Raw genomic sequence first — 20,432 nt, forward strand, 5'->3', positions numbered from 1 at the left:
AGCAGTTTCTGAAATACTCAGAAAAACAGCCATTCAAAATGTCCTCAGTGTCACTTAAATCGCCTTTCTTCCCCATTCTGATGCTCAGCTTGAACTTAGCCGAAATGCACTGAGTTTCTACCATGTGACTGGCTGATTACATATTTGTGTTAAGCAAGCAGTTGCATACAGTAGGTATACCTAACAACACGAGTACTGTACATTTGACATTATTAGCATGTTGTAAGCAATTTGCTGTATTCCCACTAATACATGTACCTCATGGAGGCAGAAGTAAAGTCCAGATATTCCCAGGCTGGGGATCAATGGCTCCAAAAAGATACAAACTAAACCTGAAGATGATTATTAGTGAAGAAAAAAGACCAAACAAAGTTTGACTACATACTAAGTCTGTGTTAATTTCTCACACTTTTCCCCTCACTTTTGCTGCGTTGTGTCAAGAAAAGTCCTTCCATCGATTTTAACTGCTTCTCCAAGGCTACAGCCGTGGGCTACACCCCAGATAGTCTATTACAGGACTAGGGCTGCCACGATTAGTCGACTAGTCACGATTACGTCGACTATCAAAATCGTCGACCACAAATTTAATAGTCGATGCGTCGTTTGAAGCTTTGTAAGATCCCAAAAGACGCAGGACTAAGTAGTAGGATTTAAGAGTGTAATAACGAACTGAAACAGAAGATGACAGCACTGCATGTACAAGGATGCCAGCTGCTGTTAAACCCCGAAGAAGAAGAAGCTGCGTCCCAGAATTCATAGCGCAGCCCAGCTCAGTTTCCAACAATGGTGGCAGCTAGTTAGTTTTAATATTACTCTTATTATTCTTTCTGGGTCACAAAATAAACGTTTAACATGTTTTCAGGCGAGAATGTAGCTGTGTAAACCTCAAATATCTGCTCAGTTTATCAAGACACCACATATTTTCAAAAGCGCTCCGATGTTTTCAGAGACGTCTGTTACCCACCAGCTTGATAGCTAGCCGGGAGCAAGGCTCACTAGAGCCTGCGAGAACACCGGACTCCGGGCAAATCGTTTTCAAACCCACCACCGTCTTTCGCTACTCAGGTTAAACATGATATATAAGTCACTTGGATAACTTTAAAATGTTATTGTTTGGCTTTTTTTTTTGTATTTTATTTGTTCCTGAGTAAATCGGTTTGGCTGAGATTAAAGAGATGCTCGAATATCCTCCGGTGTCCTGTTATATTTTAGATAGCAAGGAGCAGACAGCTGAGTTTATTAAACTCCACCGAAACAATCTGCAAATTTCATTAAAATTTAATAAACTATCATCTTGTCTTTATTTTTAGTTAGCACATATCTTAAACACAAGCTGTAAGCTAATGATAGTTATATAAGAGCAGATGCATGCTGGTGCAATAATCTGTACGTTTTACGTCCAATGGATGCATGATCTGATTAGTCGACTAATCGCAAAAATAATCGGTGACTAGTCGACTATCAAAATAATCGTTTGTGGCAGCCCTATACAGGACTAACACAGAGAGAAAGACGAACACACCCACAACTACACTTGTGATGGTCTTGGAATAACTAGTTAAACTTGCATATTTTTTGGAGAAATCCAAATCTTTCCACACATACACCTATGTCCTCCTGGAGAGGTATTACAAAGTAATTGGAAAATAAAGCCTTCAAATTATGTAGGAAAGTAAAAACTACTGCCATCTAAATCTACTCAAATAAATTCTAAGTAGCTTAAAATTAAAATACTCAAGTACAAATTGACTCCAGTGTGTGTGTGTGTGTGTAATTTCTAATCTTGATGAGGGTTTAACATGCTAACAGGCTGATGAGACATGTAGCCTTATTAGATTTTGAGCTGTTCTAAAGTAGTCACAGTTAATCCCAGCACACCGGCCAGGAGCAGAAACACTGCAGCTAAATGTTCCTATTCCTGCTGCAGACACTGTCCGACTGTTCTTCAGCCCCACATCTCCGCTGGGCTGGGCTGCTGGGTTTATAGAGCAGCGCGGGCCAGCGCCGTTCTATTTTGAGGAATGTGGTTAAAGTGATCTCAGGGGCGTGGCCCAGTAGGCTCAAGCGTGGGCCGATGATGTGTCTTTCACCTGAATGGATCCATCTGTTATATTTAAACTTGACGTCAGAGTCAACAAGAAAAACAAGGACCAGTCTGCGATCATCTTTAACTTTCACCCAACCTGTATTTAACGTTTAAGGACTACACGCTGAATAAAATGCTTTAGGAAACAGCCCTGGAGGCAAAAATGTGAACGTAATCCATGTCAGCTGAATGTCTCCAGTCGTCAAGGCTATGTTTTACATTATGTTTTGATAGACTGTGGTGATGATTCAGATCAGCTGATGGCATTTTATTCATGTATGTACAGATTTTAAACAATGCTGTGTATGAGGACTATGCACTGTGACTGGGACATTTTTCTTTCATCATTTATGGTCTTTCTCTTTTTTATATTTATTACAAATATTTTATATTATATTTATAATGTAAAGACCCTACAATAATACAGAGAAAACCCCCAAAATAAAAAAAAAAATTACTTTAAGCATGCACTTGGCGACAGTGGGAATGAAAATCTCCCCTTTAACAGGACAAAACCTCCAGCAGAAGAAGACTCGTGGAGGAGCAGTCATCTGCTGTGACTGGTTGGGGGTGAGGGGAGAGAGACAGGACAAAAAGAAATCCATGACTTAATCCATATTTAACTGCATGAAACACTGCGGTGCACTCAGTTCAGGCTCTGAAAGCCAAAATGATATTTGAGGACTTACTCTGTGTGAAGCTTAAACTGTTATTATGCGTACATGTGACTGATTTTAAAGCATAATACCGTAGATATGCAGCATGTGCTGTCATTAAAAGGTGATCCGCGGTCCTTTACTGCTTATAGAAATGATCATTTTGCTGTTTTTAGTAGTAAAAAATCAGGAGAGATTCATTATTGGCTCCTGCTGCTCTATGCAGAGCTGACGCTCATAGACGATGGGTTAACAACAGAGAAAGGGGGACAGATCAGAGCCGGATGTGCATGAGTGCACATGGGCAACCTAGATTTGCTCTGGTCTTATTTTTAAATCATTCACATTTCCCATTCACAGTTAATTACAATTCTACCCACCCTTATGGTGTTGCACAAATGTATGAGGAGTGATTAATGCCTACAGAAGGTGAAGAGGCAGTGCAGTTTTCTGCAGGGAATTTGTGTACACAAATGTTGTGTATCATACTTGGCTTTAAGTTTTGAGGAGGCGAGGTGAGATGGTTTACATATATGCAGAGGAGGGATAGTTGATATACTGCACAAAGGATGTTGAAGATGGAGCTGCCAGGCAGGAGGAAAAGAGAAAGACCTCAGCGTAGGTTCATGGATGTTGTGATGGGGGACATTTAGAGGGCTCGTCTGGCAGAGGAGGATGTAAGGTATAGAGTTAGATGCAGGAAGATGAAATGCTGTGGTGACCCCTAAAGGGTGCAGCTGGGGAATAGCTGCAATCACAACCTTGTAAGCTGGAAGAAGTGGTGAAGAGGGCTCTGTTAAGACAGAGCACCATCCCCAGGCCCGAAGTAAATGTGGTTATCCCAGCTGAAAATTTGTGAAAAGCTGCAAAGGCACATCAATAATGTTGCAGGCCAACCTCTGCCTAAACCTTTGGTAAGCCCTTATGTGTCAGGAGTATCAGAACACATGAAACACGCTACTCCAAGAATCAGTCCACTGATCGGATCGGGTGTACGCTGTTAGGTGCCGGGAGAATTGCTGTGAATTACACATCAGGGAAACAAAACAACCTCCAGCTAATCAGATGTCACGGGACTCTGCAGTTTGTTTACACATTAGGGCCAGTGGCCACTCCTTCAGTGACGAGGATGTGCCTGGACAGGAAGGAGAAGTAGCCATGCTATCAGCATTCAAGTAATCAACATTTAGAGTTTGGGGAATTTGGATTAGGGGGAAATATTGTTGGGTTTTTAGCTGCTCCAGGAAGGAATGTGAAATTAAAGGGAGTTCTGAAATGGGGAAAATAAAAAAAAACTATGAATTGCAAAGCATGTGTAAAAATGTTTATTTGTCACTCCTGTGTTTGTAAACCCGCAGAAAGTTTTTATGGTTTTCAATAAATTATGTGTCAGATTGATACGAGGAACAATAAACTTGCCAGATTTCTTGAATAAAAGCATTAAAAAGGAGCTCTGATTTGATCTGGAAAGCAAGGAGGTCATTTATGTGAAAATATATCTTTCGCCATCTTACAATGCTGTGTTTGCAGCCATTCCCCAGCTCTCGCTGAATGGTACCAATGATCGGTGGTCATGGCAATCTGCATATTAACAATCATGAAAATGAGTCATTGTTAGGCAACGGTGCTAGGTTCTGTTATTGTGTAACCTCCTCACACTGAAGAAGTCACTTGGATGAGTGATGAATTGATAACATCCATACCAGAACACTGAAAACATACCTTTACCTTTGTAAGCCTCTGGATGATTTACATTTACATTAGCATTAAAGGACAAGGCACTCTGAGCTTTGACGGGATTAGGAAAATCTCTCTCACTAGTTATTGAGTTAAATTTGGGAAGCATACAGAGTGTCTGCAGCCTCTACTATACTTTCAGTTAATATTCTCTCACAAAAATAATATATTATATATATATATATATATATATATATATATATAAGTGAGGAATAACACGCCATGTTATTATTAAACTAGTAAACAAATATGCTTTCCTGCATTTGCGCAACGTTCCTAAGATTTAAAAAAAAATCTTCTCTGAGTGATGCTGAACAACTAGTTCATGCATTTATTACTTTTAGGTTGAACAATTTTAATTCATTATTATCTGGTTTCCCTAAAAACTCCCTGAAAAACCCTTCAGCTGATCCAAATTCCTCAACCAAGAATACTGACAGGGATAAGGAGAGCATATTTCTCCCTTTTTGGCTTCTCCTCACACAGAAGGTCTTGAATAATCAGGCCCGATTAGGGCTCTTCGCTCTGACAGTGCAGGGTTACTTTTGGTTTGTAGAGTATTTAAAGTAGAATGGGAGGCAGAGCCTTCAGCTTTCAGGCCCCTATTCTGTGAAATCAGCTCCCAGTTTGGCTTTGGGAGGAAGACACCTTTTCTACTTTTAAGATTAGGACTAACGGTTCCTTTTTGATAAAGAATATAGTTATAGCTGAATCAGGTGACCCTGAATTCCCCTTGTAGTTACACTGGCCTAGGCTTTTGGGGGCTTTTGGAGTGGTTCTTCTTCTTCTTCTTCTTCTTCACTTTTTACTCTCTGTGTGTTTATACACCACTGTGCATTTAATTATTAGTTATTATTAATCTCTGGCTCTCCTCCACAGTGTGTTGTTTCTGGCTGCCCCTCGCTGAGCCTCAGTCTGCCAGAGGTTTGTTAGGACCGTGTCTTGGAAATCAGCCAGAATACTTCCTGTAACATCGCCTTAAATCTTGTTGAATTCAGTTGTGAGAATCCACAAAGAGCAGCTCTTTACAGCCCATACACAAAATGTACTGAGGCTCACAATACAAATTACTAAGTTGTTTCTGAGTGGTTCTTTTCCCCAAGCCACACCGCTACAACCTACATGCCAAGTCACACTTCAACCACTGACGATATTCATCTTCCTGTTTAGGTGTGGCGACACCGCTTGCAGCACAGACAGCAACAAACAGAGTTAGTTTTGTTTTGCTCTTTTATTGCCTTTGTTTTTTCTTCTTTGCGTGTTCCACATAAAATATATCCAAGAACTCATTAGAATTAGAATTTAAGTTGAAATAAAGCTTATATTCCCTTGCATTAATTTATTTGTATTGCTCTATGAATATGACAAAAATAGCTTCCAGAGGAGCCGCTTGTTTCTTTCATACTTTTAGTACATTTTAAAGCCTGTACCTTTTCACTTTTACTTGAGTAAAGAAGTGGAATCAGCACTTCAGTTTTCACCATACTCACCATACTTTTACTTGAGTGAATACAATATGAAAAATAATTTAAAATCACAGCTCATGCCCTCAGATGGTGTCATCTGTGGGCAACTGCTGAAATGTAAACATGATAAATGTAATAATAATAAATAAAAGTCTTTGGGACACGTGAGATTAACTTGATGCAAGGCAATGTGATATTTTCCCTTTAAGACCTTATTCCAAAGAAGGAATATGTCCGATTCAAATTTATTGTTAATATTATTTTACATGTAAAATTTAAAGCTTTTGTTTACAGCAGTTTTCCTGGTGAAACCGCTTCCGCTGCGCTTACGTCGCCCGGCACTGTTCACCCAGCATATACTAGTGGGCGGAGCCGTATAAACCACACCCCCTCTAGCGCGGCTGCTGCTGCTGCTGTTGGTCTGAGATTGAGTCCGCTTGTTAGAGCTGAGCCAGCCAGCAGCCGGAGCGCGATCGCCGTCTGGGGAGCATAGATGTGCACAACCCCTGGAATATCCGTGCGCTGGAGAGGCCAGAACCGACCACCGTGGAGGACCGTCTTCATTTAGTCGTCATAAAGGAAAGTGCCACGGCGAAAGCATGGCGGTAGAAGAGGAAGGTCTCCGGGTTTTCCAGAGCGTTAAAATAAAAATAGGTAAGAGAAAAAAAAATCCCTACCCTCAGCCTGAGCGCCTCAATGGATGGCCCCGTATTCACGGGTGAAGCAGGCAGTCAGTGAGGGGCTGGAGGGACTCGGATCTGTGTTGTTCAGCCTGGTATTGTAATTCAAATCACACGCTCTTTCCTCCCAGCGCACAGACTAATTACAAAAATGAAAATGTTAAGGGGGGGAAATTTCCAGAGATCCAAAGCTTTGGGGGATATTGTGGGAATTTGGCAGCTGGCATTTGGACCCAGATCATGTGCGTTTGATATGTCTCCACATGCGGACTTGAACCGATTAGAAGCAAGCTGTGTGGCTGCACACCAAACATCCGGCTGTTTTTATTATTATTATTGTTATTATTAATAATAGTATTATGTATCTCAGATAAAGTAAGCCTTGATTTCGCCTAAGCTGCAGCCGGCCAGTCATGTTGTTGCACCCCTCCTCCCCTTATCCCTGCTTTCTCTGCACTCGCCCCCTTCCAAAAAGCTTTATGCATGACTGTCTAGCTATTGATTGTTAGCCCAGATTTCTATATTTAGAATTGTAGCTAGTCTCCAGTGGGTAACCCCGGTTTCTAGGAGGTATGTGGTGCATGCATATCTTGTGAATGGAGCCATGAGGACTCGTGCAGTGGGTGCTTTATTGAAGAAGACAATATCCTAATGTAATTGTCTAACTGTAATATAGTAGTAACTGCATGTAAGCCCGCATATATCAAGCGCAAGAATTGATAATACCGGCTATAACAACAGTCCTGCTTTCATTTTTATTACTCTTTAATTGTTTGTGCAAAACAGTCTTATATGTGTACTCGCTCTTTTTTTTTTTTGTTAATGAATCTGTGGGACTGTTGCTAACTTTGGAAAATACTTAACAATAAACTGGATTTGCAAAGCAAGTTTTGAATACACGTTTCAGGTGTCATCAGAGGGAACACTGTGACGTTTGTTTTGCGAGGGGAAGTGGTCCAAAATGCCGCAGCAGTCTGACCTGTTTGACAGCATGTTCACATGTTTGCCTTTTTAACATCAAACCACAGGGAGCAGACAATCATTTCCTCTGTGTGCTCTAACTGTTATCACGGGTCCTTTTCACTGACATCTGGCACCCAGTTCATCCCGTCTGTGCTGTCCACTTTGTTTTGACTCCAAACATGCAACAGAAGGGATGAAGGAGGGGTGGGGGGGGATAAAAATTTACAATAAACACACATACAAGCTGTGTGCCAGCCAGTATTTCTGGGCACAAAACTCTCCGGTTGTCAGCTTCTCAGTTGAAGTTAGGCTTTGTTTCCAAGCTTCCAACCTCCAGGTGAGTTCCCAGGAGAAAGTTGGAGAAAGAACCTGAGTCAAGTTTATGAAGTACTCCCAGTGAGATACTATGCTCAGACTCAAGGGAGAGTTGGAATATTTAAATTACTATGGTCTCATTAGTTTGCTGCACTTTCTGAATGAGTGTTCAGCCGGCCAGCAGTTTTGAGTTCCTGTTCAGGAAAACCGAATGACTGGAGCAACTCTTCCCGTCACAGATGTGTTTCCTAGATATACGTCTGCTTACAGCTCATGCAAGAAAAGAAAGAAGTGGAGGACTCATATCCTTTAATTCAAGAAAAGAAAACTGTTACCAGTTAGAGTCCAGACCTGAATGTACCTTCAGTATTGAAAATAAATGCAGACACAGGACCGCTGTGAGTGTCATACACAAACATGTTGTATTTTATTACTGAAGAACTACTTAGGCATTAATATTAATGTGTAGTCAGCATTTCACTGTTAGTTGGTTTCATAAAAGCCAGTATAATATGAGCTTTCTTTTAGACATACCGATATTTGGCGATTTAAAAATCCGATATCCTGATATATCGGACGATATTTTTCTTTATTTTTCAGAAACAAAGCAAAAACAGATTCTCCTTGATTTTGTTATGTATGGTTATTTGTTTAAATATTTAAACTTTGCCTGACTCTCCTCAGATCAGCTGGTTGTTGTTTGTAGCATTCCAAAGTCAATTGTTCCTAACAGGGAAGTTGCAGAGCTCCCCCTGGTGGACAAACCATGCTGTCACTGGTAACATAGTCGAAGGGTGTTTCTCCTGGCTATTTTTTTTTAAACTTTTGTAAATGTTAGCACTGCTGCTTAGACAAATATCGGATGATATTGATACACACTCGCTACACTCAAGGGTTTTTGACTGTTTGTTGGACATCTTGTTGGACTGGAAGTTACTGGATTTTTTTTTTACCGTTTTTCTGAAATATAATGTGTTTATTATGGATTTACATGTGCTGAGGTCCATTTACCCATGCCTTTTTATATACCAAACTGCTCTCTAAACCTTAATTGAGAAAATAAAGCAGAAATTAACACATAAAAATAATATTAGTTGGAAGTTGTATTACATCGGCTTGCAAAATGTATTCCATCGGAGGTGTAAAGTGTATGTAATCTAAAGTGGAGCTGTGTTACCCTGTAAACTTTTGCCAGTGAGGCATGATTACTGACACTCATGAGGAACATTTACTGTGCGTTTTCATCACTTCCGAGCACTGACCCAATGTTTCCTTCGTCCTTTTTCTTCTGTGTCATCAAACAGTGATGACAGTGGAGTTTATACTGTGTTGTTGCCTAGCAGCAGTCATACTTGCCATCAGTACGATTCCCATGGCGCTCTGCTCCCAGTAATGTCTGTGTAACGCTTGCATCACATTGTTTTCATCAAAGTCTTCTCCTTTGGTGTGAGAAGACATTTTGCTGATGACTCAGAGCTGAAAATTTGCCACATAGTTGAAGACCAGAGGCAGCGGGGGAGAAAGAAGGACTTATTATTGTAACGCTGTTCCAGGTGATGACTCGTCTCAGTTTCCTGGAGGAACACGCAAATGTCGGAAACTGAACGGGGCTACTGGGCCCGTGTCCGTACTGTCTGGGGAAAGGCAGGAAATAGGAAGCTGCCCCCAAATGTCTTCCTGATTGGCTGGACTAGACTACAAAAGAATTGTGTTTTTTCCTGCATGGCAACAAGCTAATACAAAGCAGATGTAGTGAGATGCAGGGAGAAAGGGACAGAGGTGGTGTCTCACGTACAGGAGCAGGCTGCGCTCCGTCTGTCGGCGGCTGTGTCTGTGTCGGCGCTCGGAGAGATGGGAACTCTCAGTGGCACAGCTGGAGTTGGGACTTTGCACTAATTAACAACAACATATGTGCATTTGGCCTCTCTGTTGCTGCTAGGAACATAATCTGGCAAACACTGTGCAAAACACACTGAAACAATATCTGGGCTCAAGTTACTGCGCACGCCTTTGAAGAAATAAATAAGAATATATACTTAAACCTTGCTGCAGGCATGTTAAGACATTACACGCTGGAACCCACAAAACTTAAAGGTCACTTGTATAGTTTTTAAACACTAGTGGCGCTCTAGAGCAGTGGGGTTTTGTTTATTTTCCTTTTTTTGATTTGTTCCATGCATCATGACCCAGAAACAAAGACGTTAACATGCAGGCAGCGCATGTCGGGCTGAATGAATGTAAGAATGCACAAAAGCCGCGAAGAAGTAAACTTACTGCCTCCAAAGATGGAAGTGAACCGCAATATGAAATATTGAAAATGTATTTTAAGAAAGAAATGCACTCCATGGGTCAGTTAGACCTTGAAGTTGTTGAGGCTCAGGCATGACGTCCTCTTGTTTGTTTGTACTTTTGCCGTGTTTTTACACAGTGCAATTGGACCGACCTACCGATTTGACTCATTTGGAAGTTTGCATTCCTGCGTACACCTCTGACAGCTTCATCAGGGAAAGTTATCACCATAGCCAATAACAATTTACAATCTACACAATAAGTAAAGCGTTGGAAGAAGCTTATGCAAAAATACTCTGTAAGAAAATATGGAATAACAATCCTTAAAAGTGTGACAGTAGATTTTTTGTGGCCTTTTTTGAGCACTGCCAAAATTCTCCCTGAATGTGTGTTTTACAGGAACCTGCCGTGTAAGATGCAACAACACGCTGACATTCAGTAAGCTTTTAATAATGAAAATGGAGTTACCTACAAAGGACAAACAGAAAAAAAGGGACCGGGAGTCCCGGCTCAAGCAAACAAAAGAGGAAGAAACCCGTGAAGTGACACACAATAGGTCCCCTAAACAAACAAAACTGAAAACAGTAGCGCTGGTAACTCCCAACTCAACCCATAGCTGAAAAACAAAGCTGTAAAAGCAGCAGAAAAAAAACAGCCGATGGAGGTGAGGCGGAAGGAACGAATGCCCGAAACGCCAGTTGGCAACGTTTTTATTCGTCGGCGAGCCTTCAGCAGCCAATCGGCGCTAAGAATAAATCAGACAATTGAGAGAGCAGGTTAACTAGAGTGACGATAAAAACACAACAAGATGATTACTCGACCACCACGCCGGGGTCGTGCGTAACAGTCATTAACGGTTATGTGGAGCTGGTTCCCATCACCTGATAAATATCTGTCTCCTCAGCTGTTCAGTGCTTCCTGTACTCATCAGCTAATACTAATTTGCATGCATATCAGTGCTGGGTGGGTTATGGGGTGTATAGAATTAGCTGAAAACCACCAAGACGTTGCTAATAGTACTGAACCAAAACACAAAAATGCTTCTTGGGGGTTACAGTAAATATTTAGGTCACATACAGGATGCATGGTTTGCAAATGCACCCACTTTACAGCCCACTTTAATCTTAAGTAGGCTGAACCAGGGAACCTCCCCTTTCTGTCACTGTACAGTTTATCTGCATATTTAATCCCTTTTTCCTTATAATTAATAAAGAAAAAGAAATGGAGTTATATCAGTATGTTGTTTTTAAATAAATGAAAGTAATCTGTCAACTCGACCCCTTTGGGCTTAAATTGTAAGAAATAAAAGTGTAAAAGATTTTTTTTACTGCGGAACTATTGTAAAAATTTCTAAAGTACACTTTGAAATAACAGGAACTACACTGTCATTTATCTGTTTATCTAATTAATTAATTACTTTGGTGTAGTATGGCCATGGGAGAGGTCTTTATCAGTCGGAGAAGCTGTAAAAGTGTAAAAGCTTTTCCCTCCTTCACATTTTCCAAAGCAGTCCAGCAGCCTGGAATGGAGTCTCTTCCGGGCTGATTCTGGCCCCCGGGCCTTACGTTTGACATCCCTGGTTTAAACCCTTTCACGGTGCGGTCATTGGCTGATTGTGTCATAGTGCAAATCACCGGTTTGGTCTGGAATCGGTTCTCCGCATAAGCTGCGCACCCTGAACTGTTTTCATAGGCTTCATGTTGGTTGGCACAGCACTGTTGTGTTACTGCTTAATGGCGCCGTAACAATACAAGTGTGATTTTTGGAAGAAATGGGAAAAAAAACACACAGTGAAAGAAACTGCACAGAGTCTGGAGGAGAAAAAGCGGTGGCGGTCCAGGAAACAGGAGTGCGCGGCTGACTTCAAGAGGCTCAGGCTGGGAGGGAGAATTTGGTTGGGAGTGACAGAGCGTCCCTCCCCTCCCTTCGCTTTGCCTTTCTCTTGATAGGTGGCCAACAGAGTTTCCCAAACTTCATTCTGTCCAGACTGAATAGGAGATGCGGAGTGACGGGTGGCTGCGTGAGAAAGGGAGGGGTCAAACAGTTCATGTGCGTGCAGCGTTGAAATCTGATTTAGTTTAATGGAAGTAACAAGATCAGTTTGGTGCTGTTATTACATGATATTCATCTACAGTAGATGCTTAATACACTGCATAAGCACAGTCCACTATTTTGTCCTAGAAGGCGAGGTGTGTTGGAAAAAAGTTTGCTGCTGTAAACGTGTGTGTTGACCTGTTCAGATGCAGACAGTGTAGGTGGCTTTAGGCTGGTGGAATAATCCGGTTTGTAATGTGTCCTCCATGGGAAAACAGAACGGGGAATAATGTGGAAGCATTGCCCTAGGCCCCGCATGCAGGGTCAGCACGGGTAAATAGAGGTCTGGAGAGCACGGCTCCTCCCACGTGTCCTTCAGATGCCTCGTGGAACTGGAAGATGTCTACCAGCTAGCAGTGACTTAAGCGTGAAAGCGTTTAGTGGACAGAGAAACTCCCGTGTCACAGAGTGTCCTCTTGTCACGACTTTCGTGTGAAGTTGAACTTGTGTGGCAGGCGTCTGCACACACGCTGATTAAATCTGGTTTTGCAACAGCGTTTTCCTCCTCTGGCAACACCGGCAATGTCAACTTGCCACATGCGGGGACGTACACCCAACTCGCTCTCCCTTCCTGTGCTTGCAAAAGATAACGTATCTTTGTGTTTGCCAAGCCTGTTTGTGAGTCTGCGTGTGTGGAAAAATAACGGGTTGGAGGGTAAGAGCTCGTTTTACACCGTTTAATTGCTTTTTTTCTAGAAGTCATAAAAACAAACACAGAGATTTCTAAGAATTATGTGAACGGATAAAAAGCCCGGAGGCAGAGTTGAGGTTAAACTGACCAGAACGTAAAGGAAATAAAGAGCAGTGAAAGCAGCCCTCTGCAGCAGCTACACGCTGACGTGACACCGAATGAACGCACCAGGTCTCTGATCGGAGCTTAATTTAAGCCTAACTGTCCCTGCACAGTTGTGTGTGTGTGTGTGTGTGCATGTTTGTAGTTGTGTATTTTTGTTTCGCTCAAGTCAAGTTTTCCATTGAGACTTACGAATCTGTGTAACCATTAGCTCTGTGCAGCGGCAGAAAGAGATTGGGTTTGATCAGTAACTGAATCCTGGTTTATCACACAGTCTGTGCTGTGCAGCCTTTAACCATAAACTCCCTTTGTTTTCCATGCTGTTCCATGCATGCTCCTCCAGCAGCTGTTCTGGTTGGGTGGAAACTTCAGGATAAGACAGCTCAGCTGGTTTCATGGGAGGCAGCTTGTGATAAGCTGCAGTGCGTTTGAAAGCACCTCGAAGCATCTTTGCAAACCTAAAGAAGTGCAGTTCCTAGTGCGGTACAGTCATCCAATGGACAGACAGTTCAATTCACACTAATCGTCTCATTCATGATTTAAACGTTCATTTCCACACCTATGATTCCTGGTTTGGAAATACTTATTTATCTTATACTGGGGTTTGGCGCAGCTCTTTAGTCCATCTGTCTGAAACAAGTACTCCCAGCCCCCTTGCAGCTCCCTTTAAGGCAGGCTTGTGATTGGCTGCCCCTCATAAATGGATGGTTCAGGGTGCACTTGGTGACATTGTGAAAGAAAAACTCCCTTTAAACAGGAAGAACTCTCTGACAGAACCGGGAATTCTCAGTTTTTCATTAGAACCACCTCATGTCTTCTCCTGATGTTACATAATAAACCCTATGATGCAAATATCTGTGTGGACCTCAGAGCCAACAGTTCGTGCGATCGAGTCTTTCTTGCAGAATACTTTTCTTTTTTTCGTAAAAGTCTGGATGTCCAGGTGACGTCGAGACATGAGCTCAACAGTGGCTCAACCTTAATTTAGGAGTTATTTTTCAACCATGACTGGATGTTGACAAAAGACGGCCAGCCGAGAGTTATTCATCGTCGATATCCCAGAGAATGTTATTTTAATGTTTTCACGCAGATAAAACGACACGTTCAGAGCCATACATGTGGCTACAGCCGAGTGTGAAACAAGTGCATCCGTTATATGGTTTAGTGAAACTTTTGCATGAAACCCTCAGCCCACGTAGGCTTAAAAAGTGGCCGTTCTTATCTACCACACCCCTTGTAGCCTCCTCTACCTGAAGCTGATTCTTCAAGTGTGATTTCCATGCTTAGATGAAAGTAAATCTCTCTGCAGCAGTGCTGACTTATAACAGCCCCCTCCTTTTGTAAAAACCTCAGAGTGGGTGAGGTTTCAGCAGCGCAAAGAAACTGGTGGGGCGGAAGCACGAGCACGAAACGGCTGTCTTAAAAGGTTAACAGGTTTTCACTGATTGTGGGTTTCAGGATGCCCTGGTGCAGGTTCGCAGCGGTAATTGTGGCTACCTGTTGTTGACTGTGTGGCTTATTTCTGACTGCACTGTAATCTGCTCCTGGGCCGTGTTTATTCTCTGAACTGGGCGTACTGATTAGTGCTCACCTTGGACGGTTATAGCTAAAGCACAGATGCAGTTTTAGAGAAGATTGCTTATTCTCTTTGTCACGCGTGAATAGGACTTTCAGGCTCCTGGACATCACATGAGGTCATTCTCCCAGTGTGCAGAATGACTTCACAGCTCAGGACCAGTTTGAGGTTAACTTTGAAAGACGCGGTCAGCATTGGAGTTGCGCTGTGCCAAGTGTCGGGCCTCGTTTGTGCCGAACTGTCCCACCCCCAACTGTTGCTTTAACCTCTGTCGTTGAAAGTGCAAAGTCATAGAGTGAGCATTTTTATAGGGCAAATTATTAATCAGATACTAAAAAAGTTCATTGGGAGATTAACTGATGGTAAAAATACATGTGGGCTGTGCTTCTGGTTTCAATGATAAAGCAATATTTCCTGCAAGAACAAAGTGCCAGCTGTGGAGATCCACCAAAAAGGCCTGAGTACGTGTGTGTGTGTGGGTGTGTGTGGGTGGGCGGGCGTAATGTTTTTATGTTTAGTCAGAAAAGACTGTAATGTCTTACAGTTTGGTTTCAGTTCTCGTTTTGACTCTACCCAGAAGCATCAAAGGAACTGAGCGGAGACAGAGGGATAATATAAATGAGTTTCACTCTTTTCCATTCTCACGGTGTCTCTCTCCGTCTTACACACACACACACACACACACACTCTCAGGGGCAACTGGGTTGTTCGCCGCTTTTAAACTTCGCCTTGGATCCAGTTGAAATTCCTTTCTCCTCATCTCATTTCCTGTTGTCGCTCTCTCCAAAGCTAACCGCTCTCCAGTTTTCTATCTGGCTGACTTCTCTCTCTCTCTCTCTTTCTGCAGTCTTCCTCGTCTCTCCCCCTTGATTGAGTACACTGCTTGTATTTTTCTCAGTAACAACCCTCCACCCCCCCACCCTTCCTTTTCTTAAAGCCTGCGTTTCCCAGGCCTGCTACTTGAGCCCACAGCGACTCAAAGCATTCGCGCCTGTGTATCCTCGAATGTGTTCGTGTCAGAGGGGATTAGAATAACGAGCCGAGCGGTGCGTCTGTAACTGTACGCCACAGCATGGCCGACTGAAACCGGTCGACAGAAATAGAAAGCCGAACATTCGCTGCATCCATCGCGTTGGCTTCGCCGGCTTCCGTTTCCTCATTTCTTCCGTTGTTTTTTTTTTCTTTCCTCTGCAGGGATGTAAGGTTTATTTTTAAGTGTCTCATTCGGCTGTTCACTCTTCTCCTGTCATCTCAGCTCAGTGCCTCCCCCTGATTTGCGTGCACACAGAAACATGTGCAAAGTGTGTGTGTGTTTGCTTGTTTTGCTCAGATACTAGGGCAGGATATTCTCCAAGGGCAGCTGCGGTGATGCTTGATGAAAAGAAAACAAAAACTGCTGTTGTTGTTGGTTTTCTTTCCATATTTTCTGCTTATTATGAATCGCGAGAGAACACACACACACACACACAGCTCTGGAGAAGTTGAAAAATGAACAGATGAAAAAAAAAGGAAGCAGCATGAGATGTAGGGAAAGTGAAATCAGGTTAAAGTTTATCTTGAAAGGGAAAATGAAAGCAGGCGTGAAAGACAAGTCCTGCACTGATAAAAACACAAACAAAGGAGGCTTCAGACCAAAAGAGAAAAGGGATAAAAGGAAGAAAATGATAGGCAGGCTGAGACGGTGGATTACAGACTCTGGTTTTATAATAAAGTCTTTAATCTAACATGATGAATGGCAGGTTACTGAAGAGGCTTATCTTTTCTTTTGTAACAGGCTCACTCACTCGCCATCAAACATATACACACAAATATCTAAAAGTGGAGTTTGTATGCTCCACTCTCAGGCTGACAAACTCTCCTGGTCATCATCCAGATAAATAAAACGGTCCATCGCTTCTTCCTCTCCTGAACAGGAAACTGTCACACTGTACTTCTAATTGTGGTAAAGACAGATGGTTTGGCGTATTTACTACAGATCATGTCGTCTTTATAGAGCATACGATCATTTTCTGAGCATTGAGGCAGCAGCCAGTTTCATTTAGTTCCTCAGTAAAGCACAGCATGGAAACACTGTGATCCTTTATTGTAGCTGCCTTTATTTTAGCTTGTAAATTACACAGTAACGCAGCTGGAAGCAGTAACTGTTCTGATGTGCTTACAGGCACTCGAGCACAGTGTATTCAGGCTGTTCAGTATGCAAGCTAGTCCAGGCCGAAGGTGGGAAATCAAGAAGATTCTTCTTCAAGCTTGATTCTGATGTTGTGTGTTTGCTTGCTTGCACAGTGTTAAGTATCGAGATGTTGAAGTCGAGTGACCGCTAATCATGAGATGCTAGGTTTGGACATTATGGGTGTGACAGTGTAGGATCAAGTGATAAAAGCGCCAGTCACAAAGGGATAGAGACTGGTTTGCGACCATCTGACAAACAGTTGGGGAGTGTTTGCTGGAGGTTGGAGGAAGTTGCTCTGAAGTCGATTGCTCAAGCTCCTGCCACAGAGGCCTGGAGACTGGCCGTTGTTCCCTGGCAACCACAGGTTGCTGGGTAAAAATGTGTATTTCCTGTCGGGGAAAACCTCAGATTGCTTTGTTCACTAGTGGATTGTCGTGGTTGTCGTGTTTTTCATGGAAGACCACGAATGAGCCAAGACCCAGAACTGTAGTGAAACTGCCAGTTCACCTTCAAAGTAGAAGTTGTGCCTTGTGAAGCATGTTGGATTTTGCATCGAGGCACACCTTTTTACTTTGAAGCAAGGTCTTCTCAGTTTCAGGTTTGCAAAATTTTTCAAATTATGCTACTGCTTGGCTAGTAGTTAGTGAGCGTTTGCAGACAAGCCAGCATCTTCCGTGTAAACTATGGGTGACTGTGACAATCTGCTAGTGACCACCCTCACTGTGACCGATTTCTCTCAGCAGCCACTCGCTAACCAGTCCAGGAGTGGACGTTTTTTTCCTAGAGACTGGCGGTTGTATCATGTTTAATTTGACAGGCTGCTCCTCAGGAATGTGTAGGCTCTACTAATCAATCAGGGTCTGGAAAATGAAGCCAATGTACAGGTAGCTAAGCTTGCAAATCCTAGAATCACACCCTTAGACTGGCTCCAACTTTCATTGGCGTATTACCAAAGTGAAGCTAGTAAGCTTAGTAAGCTAGCCAGCTAGCTAAAGTGCGTCGAAAACAGTTTTTTATACCAACCTAAAAAGATGTGCGTTTTCACACTAAAATATTATTAACTCACTTTTGGTGCCAGCTTGAGATGGCTGTCTGAGGAACACTTCGAACTTGCCTTCATTTAATTAAATTCAGTTCAATTTAGTTTTAGTTATATAGCACCAAATCACAACAGCTGCATTTAGAGACTTCAATAATCACCTGACCTGAATATGTGCAGGCGATACGACACATTGGCAGTCGTAGAACTATATTCTTTATGTTGAACTCATAGGTGTCAACACCCCCATTATGCTGTTTCTAATTTGCATGAACATTAAACTCTATTCTAAATAACTTGAACGCACAAATGATTAAGTTTTGTGTTTTTACCTAATGTTCCCAGATTGTCTACATATACAGTCCACATATTACATATAGCTTCAAGCCATCATTTCAATCTTTCAACCCACAATCAGATTCAAGAGGTGTCGACAGCTTCTGTCCAGAATAACCATAAATAGTTGAAAATGGATGATATATCTTTGCTGGTACGTTTAACTGCTGTGGGACGATTTCAGTTCTCCACTTACTGCATCATTTTGATTAAAATGGTTGTTACCCACCATCTAGCGCTGGAAAGACGCGCTGTTAGATGACTTTGCACAGTCTGTTTACAAAGTGCAACACTTAGATACTGCAAAAACATGCAATTTGGGCAGAGTAGTGTCACCAAAATCATTTTGCACATCCTGTCGGTTATTGTGGGAACTTAAAAATAAAAATGAGACTTTCCCGTGTTTATATTGAGTCATCTATGTAAAGTTACTAACTTTCCTGTAAAAAAAAACAACAGTTTACAAGCTATTTGTAAGACCTCATGATTTGAAACTTTTAACCCCTTGAACTATCTCAAGACTGATTTAAAAAAATAGATTTAATCTGCGCTGGTTTTGTTTTTGTTTTTACTAAGTTGAGTCATTAAACACATTTGCACGCATTAAGCACTCTCACTGGGAACGCTGTGGTAATCCCATGATGTTTCTGGTCACCAGGATGAGTGCAATCTGCAATCTTGCAGTTTGTGAATGAAAGCAGGTGGAAAACGGAGATTGGAGGGAATTCGGGTGCTCGGGGTGAATGAGGAGGATTACGGGACGGCGATAAAGTAAATATGAGAAAATAAATGAGAGCTGCAGAAGCAAGGGAGCTCTAATGACAGTAGGAAGTAAAGGGATAAAGACAGAGATGAGAGGCGGTTACATCATCTTGAAAGGCAGATGGAGCTGTATAGTTTGCATCAATACGTCAAAGCGGTGCTGCGTGTGTCCTGTTCTAGAGCTCAGGTGTCGTCTTAATTTGTGAATGAATGTTGTTATTGTGAATTGTTGAGTAACGATTCACACAGTGCATGAATCAGCCTCCAGAGAAGCAGTCATAACACCGTGTTGTATTACAGACCCCACAGGGTGCACTTCACCGTCTTTGTTTGTCTCAGCGAGGGTTTAAGGTTTATCCAGCGTCACGGACTGAAGGTGGAGGCACCAGATCGTATCTTGCTTGCAGCTGGCTGCTTGCCTGCTATCTATTTTACAAAAAATGAGTGGGAGTAACAACAGCGCATTGTGAAAACGCTCAAAGGACACGTCTTGTGTTTTGCATTGTCAGCAAATCATTGATTTGACTGATTGTTTTGAATTTTCCTTGTGGGATTCGTTGAAGGAAATGTGGAACATCTTGCCCCACCTTCCTGGTTCTGTGATAAGATGCGGTTATCGGGAAGTCATGATTATATAATGCCAGCAGGGGAATTATGTTTTAGTATTTATGGTAGGGCTGATTGAGTGGAACTTTAGTGGGGCTGCTGCATTAATGTGCAGCCATACTGACAAACAGGAAAAATAATTTGAAGATAGCCATCTGCTTTGCAGTTTCACGCCCGGCTATTTGGTGTCAAATGTCAACTCTCTCCCCTCCCCCGTAGGGTCAGCCGCAGGGTCGGAAACCCGGCAGTGGAGATTTCTGGCTTAGTATCTCTGATGTGTTTCCTGGTGCAGTAAGAGTAATCAAAGTTTATATTGTTATGTATCATATGATAAGGCAGTGGTTCCTAACGTGTGGATTCACTCCCAAGATAAATACAAAGTGACGCAGGATGATGGAGGAGTTCCTCATCGGGGCTCTAGAAATCTTTAATAGGATCCTCTTTAAAGGATAAAAACATAAGGAGACATGCTAAATATGAGGTAAGGTAATGTAAAAGGCAGAAATGTGGATAAAGAGAAGTACTGCCTTAAAGAGAAAGTGTCAATTTATCAAATAGCATCACCCGCCCTTTAAACTCATGCTTCTTACTGTGAAGACGTTTTAAAGCCAGAAATAACAGAGCAGCGTATGCTAGCAGTGTCAGATAACCACACAGACAATGAAGCGTTACTCAAGCAGACGTTCACAATGATGGTTAACACTGTGAGTCCACCCCAGGGTAAAGAGGGTAATGGCTAAAGTGGATGCACGTCTTCATAAATGAGAATAAATAGGCCCTGCGGGACCAGAGTACCACCTCTCCGGTTTGTGTGTTTGTGTGTCTCGGTGGGTGGCTGGATCACATTTTTGTTAAAGGGAGTGC

At 42.3% G+C, this 20,432-nt stretch overlaps 1 protein-coding gene across 2 annotated transcripts in view; it reads left to right on the forward strand.

Annotated features, from left to right (window-relative positions):
• The first annotated feature begins 6,344 nt into the window (after positions 1–6,344).
• The window catches only part of rasa3 (RAS p21 protein activator 3), a 40,352-nt gene continuing 26,264 nt past the window's right edge, over positions 6,345–20,432 (forward strand). The window contains exon 1 of one of the 2 annotated variants that reach the window (XM_084936679.1): positions 6,345–6,599. In XM_084936679.1, the coding sequence (XP_084792805.1) occupies positions 6,545–6,599 (55 nt within the window). In that variant the 5' untranslated portion in view covers positions 6,345–6,544. The remainder of the gene's footprint in view (positions 6,600–20,432) is intronic. The other variant, XM_084936687.1, reaches the window with a different exon arrangement.

Source organism: Perissodus microlepis, chromosome 1, assembly GCF_051167445.1.
Source record: "Perissodus microlepis isolate ML-2025 ecotype Zambia chromosome 1, ASM5116744v1, whole genome shotgun sequence".
NCBI classification, from domain to species: domain Eukaryota; kingdom Metazoa; phylum Chordata; class Actinopteri; order Cichliformes; family Cichlidae; genus Perissodus; species Perissodus microlepis.